Source organism: Gekko japonicus, unplaced genomic scaffold, assembly GCF_001447785.1.
Source record: "Gekko japonicus isolate JY-2015 unplaced genomic scaffold, Gekko_japonicus_V1.1 scaffold3767, whole genome shotgun sequence".
NCBI classification, from domain to species: Eukaryota; Metazoa; Chordata; class Lepidosauria; order Squamata; family Gekkonidae; genus Gekko; species Gekko japonicus.
In genome coordinates, this window is record NW_015172130.1 from 55,269 (window position 1) to 64,248 (window position 8,980).

General features: G+C 42.2%; 1 protein-coding gene across 1 annotated transcript in view; it reads right to left on the minus strand.

Moving 5' to 3' along the window:
- The window catches only part of LOC107118641 (cytochrome P450 2K4-like), a 15,411-nt gene extending 7,239 nt beyond the window's left edge, over positions 1-8,172 (minus strand). Inside the window, exons 1-4 of the mRNA XM_015421006.1 lie at positions 8,115-8,172; positions 4,634-4,783; positions 4,014-4,174; positions 426-599 (exon numbers count right to left, since the gene is read on the minus strand). Coding sequence (XP_015276492.1) covers positions 426-599; positions 4,014-4,174; positions 4,634-4,783; positions 8,115-8,172 — 543 coding nt within the window. The remainder of the gene's footprint in view (positions 1-425; positions 600-4,013; positions 4,175-4,633; positions 4,784-8,114) is intronic.
- Between the last annotated feature and the right edge of the window lie 808 nt (positions 8,173-8,980).

Sequence of the window (8,980 nt, forward strand, 5' to 3'; positions counted from 1 at the left end):
CCCCCCCCCCCCATGATTGGTGAGCTTTTTAAATAAATGGACAATTGCTATTGTGGTGTTGTGCAATCGCATACATAACAAGCTGTTGCCTCAATCTGTTAGTTCCTCTGAATTCTCCAATTTTATATTTTTAAAACAGTAAGTCTGTTGCCTTTTTTCCCAGAGACAAAAGGGGGTAGTTGTTCATGGTGAATTTGCAAATTTTCTTCCTCTCCTGCAGGTAATCTATTTGTCTACAGAGACAGTTCATGTTATACATTAACAATGGTTGAAAATTAGGAAATCCCAGTTAGTTTGATAGGCTGTTCCCTCCCCCAAAAGCTAGGTTCCTTGACACTTGCTCGTGCATTCACATGCAAACTTTTAAAACTTTGGATGAGATGAGGTCAACTCTGATTATCAGCATGTTTTCATAACTCTGTTACCTCTTGCTGTCGGATTAGAAAAACATCAACAAAGCTCCTCTGGTCATTCACATCCAGTTCTCTGAGGTGTTCTATGAAGGTGGCCTGTATGAAGGCGTGCATTTCCTTGACGTTCTTAAGGACAGTCTTGCGACCACCAGAGAGAAAACCCAGAGCAGGAAACATGTTGTAGAGCTGAAAGAATAACATACAAGAAAGGAAAAGATTAAGAGACCCCCAAGTCCTACTGCTGAGGCAGAAATCTCGAAGCATTTTTGCTCACAGAGGGGGGAAAATTGACACAGAAAAATCCCATGTTAAGCTTTTGTTAGGCTTGGTGCTCACTACATAGACTGCCCAGAGAGCAACCTCCACCATTATAATATTCTACTTCACAAAGGGGGGGCTCCTTTATCCCTGCAGCAATCAAGTTTATTCAAGGAAAGGTGTCAACCAGGTTTTGTATGGTTCCCAGCTCTGTATTTATAAAGAAGAAGAGAAGAAGAACAGATTGGATTTATACAGGGGTCATTTCGTAGAAAAAGAAGTGCAGGAGCTCATTAGCATAACTCATTTGCATATGCCACACCCCCTGACATCACCGGAAGTGTGTCAGAAGGCAACACCCACCGTTCAGGCGCCACTGGACTGTTTTGGATTGCTGGCTATGGGGGGATGTGCAGATCTGTCCTCACAGAGGAGGGAGAGCTTGTACCTGAATAAAACGTGGTCTTAAAGGTGCCACTGGACTGTTTTGGACCGGGGGGCTGGGGCTCTGCAACTTACCTGGCTGCTTCTTGCTCTGACTGAGGGCTGCTGGGAGCAGGGGGTGGGGCTTGTTGCATGTGCCCGCCCCCTGGGCTCTTTACTGCAGGAGCTCCGCTCCTGTGCGCTCCTGCAGGAAATTACCCCTGGATTTATACCCTGCTCTTCACTACCTGAAGGAGCCTCAGAGCGGCTTACAATCTCCTTCCCCTTCCCACAACTAGTGGACTTGGATCTGAAGAGCGCGCCATCTAATTTGTCAGCATTGCGAGAATTTTATTGTTAACTGTTATGTTATTATATGATATGAGTTAGTATGTATTTTATGTAGTTTTAAATTTTATGGCTATGTCAATTAGGTACATTGTACCGCTTTTGTTAGCCGCCCTGAGCCTGTTCGCAGGATGAGCAGGGTATAAATATAATAAATAAATACATAAACAAACAGACAACCATGTGAGGTAGGTGGGGCTGAGAGAGCTCTCCCAAGAATTGCCCTTGAGATAACAACTCTGAAAGAACTTGTGACTGACCCAAGGTCACAACCAATGTTCCCTCTAAGTGGTAGAGTCTTGTGAGCAGAAATTCTACTTTGTGAGCTGCTGGCATTAAAGTTGTGAGCGAGCGATTTGGCTACTGCATCAATTAGTTTGCTCTGGAGCCATTCTTCCTGAGCTAAGACAAAAATGTGTGAGCTGGAGGCTAAAAAACTGTGAGCTAGCTCACACTAACTCAGCTTAGAGGGAACACTGGTCACAACAGCTGGCTGCATGTGGAGGAACCAGGAATCAACCCCGGTTCTCCCAGATTAGGGTACACGCTCTTAACCCCTACACCAAACAAAAGGTGCCTACTGGAAACAGTACAATCTAAGTTACCACGAATGATGGTTGAGTTCTCGGGATGGATTCTGAATGCCCTTCTCCTTGGATGCATGTACGTGGCTACTCGCACCCACCTACTGGCTAAAAGGGGAGCTACATAAGAGTCATGGGGCTGTCATGAAGAAAGCTGGACTTGAATCCTTCTCCCTGATTGCCATCTTCACATTGCAAGGAGTTTTAGACAGAAGAAGGAACATGCCATGGAATCCTCTACTTCGGTTCCAAAGTGGGCTTAGAGTTGCCAGGCCACCAGGAGTCTGGGGGATGGGGACATGGGGCACCAATGTCATGTGCACTGTGACATCACTTTCAGAGAAAAACAGAAGTGATGTCACACTGCTCTAGGAATCACCAGAAACTTTATGGTTTTGCCATAGAGTTTCATTTCTGCTGTCAGACGAAGACCCTACAGTTTCCTATAGGGTAGCACTCTCGCCTTAGCGGCTAGTAAAATCAGGGCCAAGAACACAGAAACATGAAATTGAACTGTAAAACGGAAATGTTTGAGGCTGTGCATGTGTTTCTGGAGATGGGCGTCTATATTGAAAATTTTAATTAATTTAAATACAGAATGTGCAGTTTTTTAGCGGTTGCAATAATTTAAATTCAAATCCCAGTGCTGTAAGTTGTCTAATTTGTTGTTGTTGTTCAGTCACACAGTCGAGTCTGACTCTTCGCGACCCCATGGACAAGATCCCGCCAGGCCTTCCGGTCTTCCGCCGTCCTCTAAAGTTTGCTCAACTTCATGTTCGTTGCATCTATGACACTGTCTAACCATCTCATCCTTCGCCGTCCCCGTCTTCTTTGACCTTCAGTCTTTCCCAGCATCAGGGTCTTCTTCACTGAAGGCTCCCTTCTCATTTGGCGGCCAAAGTATTTGAGCTTCAGTTTCATTATCTGGCCTTCCAGGGAACAGTCAGGGTTGATTTCTTTTAGGACTGACTGATTTGATCTTCTTGCAGTCCAAGGGACTCTCAAGAGTCTTCTCCAGCACCATAGTTCAAAAGAATCTATTCTTTGGCGCTCGGCCTTCCTTATAGTCCACCTCTCGCAGCCATACATGACTACTGGGAATACCATTGCTTTGACCATGCGGACTTTTGTGGGCAGGGTGATGTCTCTACTTTTTATCATGCTGTTTAGGTTCACCATCGCTTTCCTCCCAAGGAGCAGGCGTCTTTTAATTTCATGGCTGCAGTCACAGTCTGCGGTGATCTGGGATCCCAGGAACGTGAAGTCTGTCACTACTTCCACAACTTCCCCTTCTATTTGCCAAGGCGTGATGGGGCCGGATGCCATGATCTTAGTTTTTTTGTACATTGTAATTTGTAATTTGTACATTGTTTTAAAATGTAATGGCTAATGGCTACACAATAAATTTTACTATCTATCAATAGAGTTTCTGCCGATTCCTAGAGCAACATGATGTCACTTCTAAGTTTTCCCAAAAAGTGATGTCACTCATGTGGTGTGTGACACCAACATCTTTTAATTTTTTTTCACCTGCTATTGCTATTGCTCTCCCACTGCAGCATGAGACCTGGGAACCCTAAAACTGGTACAGGTTTAAAAGGACTGCCCCATCTATTTTTGAAAATGTTTCACATGAGTTGCAAGCAATGCTTCCCCATGTGAACAAAAATTCTACTTTGTGAGCTACTGGCGTTAAAGTTGTGACTGAGCGATTTGGTTACTGCATAAATTAGTCTGCTCTGGAGCCATCCTTCCTGAGCTAAGACAAAAAAAAGTATGAGCTGGAGGCTAAATAACTGTAAGCTAGCTCACACTAACTCAGCTTAGAGGGAACACTGGTTGCAAGTTTCTCAGATCAAGCCTTGCACCAGCCCTGAAAACTTGAGTTTCTGCAGTGAGACTTTAAAGGCATAAATGTGCACAGTCCTGTCTATACCTCTTGCACTGGAATTTCAACCACTGTAGAACCATATTTAAAATACTTTACCATGACTGAGCGACTTCCCAACAGACGGGTATTTTCATTGAACAAGTTCAGTAGTCTTACAAAAGTAGGATCTTCATATTCGTATCGCTTGCCGAGTAATATGGACACTATAATGTTGGCAGAGGCAGCATTCATGATTGTAGTCGTCTCAAATGGTTTTCCTATACAAAAGAATATTAAAATTTAAACATTACATTATGGAATGAACAGCAGCATCACTTGTGCCTCGTGCATCACCTTGAGTATGGTTGGGTAGCGTTTATTGTTCATTTTGTGCTTGGACAGAATCAGGCTGTAGTCAGGGCCGGCTCACTCACTAGGTGAACTAGGCGATCGCCTAGAGCGGGACGGCCCTTAGGGGCACCAAACGGCACCAGGCCCCGTAACTGGGAGTTTCTTGATTATTTGTGTTTTTCATTCTTCCTAAAATGCTTTCATTTTTGAAAAGTGGTGGGCGCATGGGGGGGGGGCAGAAGGGATCCTTGCCTAGGGTGCAAAATAAGCTGGAGCCGGCCCTGGCTGTAGTGTGCAGAGAGGGAATTCTAGACTGGACCACAACAAAGTATGGCTCAGGTATTTCTGATGCCTCCCAAGTGCAAAGATAAAAACACCTTACCCACCTTCAAAAGATTCAAACTTCTGTATCAGGAAATGACACTCCTTGATAATGCTGTCTTCTATGGTCTTCTTGCCCATTCCGAAGTCCCGTAATGTGGTTATTGCAAACCGGCGCATCACTTTCCAGTTTTCGCCATTAGCAAAAACAATACCTGGAGAGAAATAGGACAAAATTACATGTTGGCTTGCACAGCCATTGTAACTGTATAATGGAGTACCTTTCATAATCATGGATGACATGTTATGTGACACTGGGTCCAAACATGTTATGGAACCCGACTATGGGGGAGTGGGGTCAATTTATCTGTGAGTCAGCAATTATCAAGGTGTGATGGACAGGTTAGGTTCCACCTCTCCCTCAGAGTGACCAATGAGAGCTGACAGAATATTAACATAAACATAAGAACATAAGAGACGCCAATGTTGGATCAGGCCAAAGGATCCAGTCCAACACTCTGTGTCACTCAGTGGCCAGAAATACCAGGTGCCATCAGGAGGTCCACCAGTGGGGCCAGGACATTGGAAGCCCTCCCACTGTTGACCCCCCCCCCAAGCACCAAGAAGACAGAGCATCACTTGCCCCAGAGTCCCTATCTATACCTTGTGGCTAATAGCCACTGATGGACCTCTGCTCCATATGCTTATCTAATTCCCTTTTGTCATCTATATGTAACACATTACAATGTTGTAAGGTCCAATCCATTGAGTTACTGGAGGTGGGCATTTATCTTTCCAGATAAATGTAATGAAACAGAAGTCTTTTAGCAACAGAAAGGGCACAGAGAGTCTATTATTGTGGACCATTGGTTGGTCTCCAGGATACAGGGGTCTGATCTAAGAGAGTGATAGCTGGTCTGATCATCCAGGTGTCTCCTCACTTCCATCATGTAGTCAGATCTATTTTGGATTGCAATGGCCCCACCTTTATCGGCTTGTTTTTCTACAATTGAGCTGTCTTTAGCCAAATTACTCAGTGCCAAACGCTCATCCTTAGAAATGTTTTGCCATCACATCCTAAAATTACTTTCAGCCCATTCTACATCCCTAAGGACCAATCATTCAAATGTGGCAATTGAAGGCTCACTGATGTTAGGTACGAAGGTAGATTTAGGACAGAACACTATACCCTCCTGGGTCCTAGAGCCTTTTCTAAAAAACCTTTCTGAGTTTAATAAGTCTCATGAATTTTGAATTGAATATATTTCCACTTTTGGTTTAAATTCAAGTTAAGATCTATCATGCCACTGGAACTGTTTTTCAATGCATTGTACTGCACCTGTTACAGTAGCAGAGTTACAAATTCTTACATGTGACGGTTTGGTCTGCCAATTGGAAATGTTACATATAAGGGGCTTCCGGTCAGGGGGAAATGGCGATTTGACGCACCCTGTTAGCACTCAGGGTGGACGGTGGTTCTTTGTAGCAGTTTGGGCAAGAATTTGCTCAGCGCAGCTTACCCCAGGCAGGGGGAATGACTGGCAGGCATCAAGACCCAAGTTAGAGTTGAGATTGGCGTAATCAAGCCTCGAAGGAGACTTGTGTTACACTTTGATCTCCTCTCCTGAAGCGGGCGTTGCGATCAGCACTAAAAGAGCACACCGAGCTGAGAATTCAGCTTAAAGTCACCATTTCCCGACCTCCTAAGAAGAAAGAGAGAATTTGGACCAAAGGAAGCAGTGTAAAAGCCAAAGATAAACAAACAAGGTAACAAAAACGTTTTGCTTACCGGGAAACAGTCAGAGGAGAAGTTTGAAGGAACCGGATAGGCGATTATGAACTTTAGAAAATATCCATGTAATTTTGAAGAACAAAAGAGCTATTAAAAGTAGTAAAAATAAAGGAAAAGGGACTTTGTTTAGCATTCCTGTGGCGATGGAAATGTTACATATAAGAGGTTCCCTTTAAGCATTTTTTGGTATGTATTAGGAGTCATTTATAGTCCACCTGGTAGTAATTAGATGATGGTAAATCACTGATGATATTTTAAACAGGTGGCTTTTGTCTTACAACACAGAGTTCTTTGAACATTTTGGAGCAGCTTTATCGGACCAAACTAGGAAGCAGGAAGAGTAAATGCAATATGGGTGAGTTTTTTTAAATGAATGTATATATTTTATAGCTTCTATATTTGTATGCTGGTGGCCTGTATTGGTTTTGTTGTAGATTAATTATGTTCAGTTGTAGATTAATTATGTTCAGTTCAGTATGTTACGTGTTTCCGAAGAAGTGGAAATGGGATATTACCCCATTAACAGGATCGCCTTGTCTCCATCAACATCGAGTTTTAGCATTTCAGCAGCCTTGTTTATTCACCTTCTTTACATGAGAGTAGCCCCATTTACTCCTGTGTAAAGTGCAGGAGCTGAAGCAGAAAAGCTAATCTATTTACACCATTGGCTTTGGTACTGAAGAGGGGGACATGATCCCAGTTTTCTCAGTTTGGAGAGAGAGGCAGATAGAGGAGACCAGACCTGAGGGAGGGAGGGAGGGAGGCTTGCTCCCAAGGCAGAGCAAAGATGAAGGTGCCACCTTCAATGTCTGAAATTTTTCGCTATTGAGATACAAATTAAGCTAAGACCAGCCTTCCCTTTCTGGGTAGATTTTGGCAGGCTGGTGGGTTGTGCCAGAAGTCACCAATGCAACAAACTTAGTTCAGATTACAGAGCAGAGGCTTTGTTGTGAATACATTTCACTTTGAAAAAAAAGGGCAGGAGAAACCTGTTCTGTTAGGAATGGGGGAAATGGGAAGATATGAGAGCGTGTTGGGTGTTTATGAAGTTTTGTGAACACAAGAAAAAAACACGTTAGCATCAGGTAATGCAAGTGGATTTTTAAGGCAATGTGAAAGACACCTTTGTTGGTCTTAAAGGTGCCGCTGGACTCAAACTCTGTTCAACTGAACTTGCAGTTACTGAGAAAGTTCCAGACATTCTGAACTGTTCTCCCATTGAACACACGACAAATATTTTGAAACAAATATAAAAAAAACTTGACCCCATTCCAACCTCTCTAGATACCATGGATGCAGAGGGGGAAAGATCTGTTTTTTCCTGTAGTGTGACCTGAGTCACCTCCAGTGTTATCTTATGTACAGAAAGGGGGTGTGTGTGAACAAACCTGGCTCACTGTCATTTCATTCTAATGTTGAAGAAAAAATGGGCTGCACCCAGCAATGTGCCAACAGAACAAAAAAGGGGAAATGCCAGGTGATGGTTGATTTATTGTTGTACAAAGTCCCTACATGTTTCACCATATAGGCTTCATCGGGGGAATCTATAAAAAATAATTTTACATTTAATCCAAGGAATAGAAAGACCCCTTAATAAAAAATATTACAAGGGTATTAAAATAACATTATTTAAAAAGACAGGATTAGAATTTGTTCCAAAAGTTGATACATATGAGTCAATATATAATATGATGAATAAACTATACATTGAACATGAAACAAACAATAAAAACATATATGAAACAAATACTGACCAGAGCATTCACCTAGTGTCCACAGCAAGTAAGTTCTTTTACTAGTGAAGAATGACATAGTGGTTTTTCTATGTACAGAGATTAGCTGAGCAAGGTTAGAAGTCCCAGATCAGAATTTAACCCATGAGGGGCCAGTTTACAATCCACTCCATCTCCTTTTAAGGACTTTTTAATTTAATTATACAACCCCCCCAAAAAAAATGAAATCAGTGGGTCCATGTTCTTTTACCATAAAATGCCATAGCAAAGGTGCACCAACTGTTCTGTGAAGTATTTTGCTCCTATGTTCTGTTATATGATTTTTTAATTTTCTAGACATCTTCCTACATATATCTTACTATAGGAACATCTGATGGCTTATATAACCCTATCTGAATTGCATGTTGTGTACTTGTTTAAAACATATTCTTTTTTTGTCAAAGGGACTGATAAAACTTTTCCAATTTTTTTGTTATGTTACAACACTTACAATGTCCACATCTAAAATGGCCTTTGGACCAACCTGCTCCTGGAATAGTTTTTGTAGGTTCATAGGAACAAAGGTGTTGCTGTGAACCAATTTGTCTTTTAAAATGGATGTTCTTTTAAAAGAGATAGTTGGGTTTTTTCTAATCACAAAGTGGAACATCATATAGCATATTCCAGTTTTTATATATGCTCTTTTTTTAAATGTACACAGATGTGGTTATAAGCCAAACTGACTGTAATTGTCTCATTTGCAATTTGCTTTTATTGTTGTGCAATAGATCTTCCCTTCTGCATGCTGTAACCTTGTCAAATGCTGTTTTTAAGATGTGATCTGGGTAACCCCTGGTAGCTAGGTTTTGTTTTAGGTTTCCTGCTTCCCTTGGGTAATCTTCAACAAA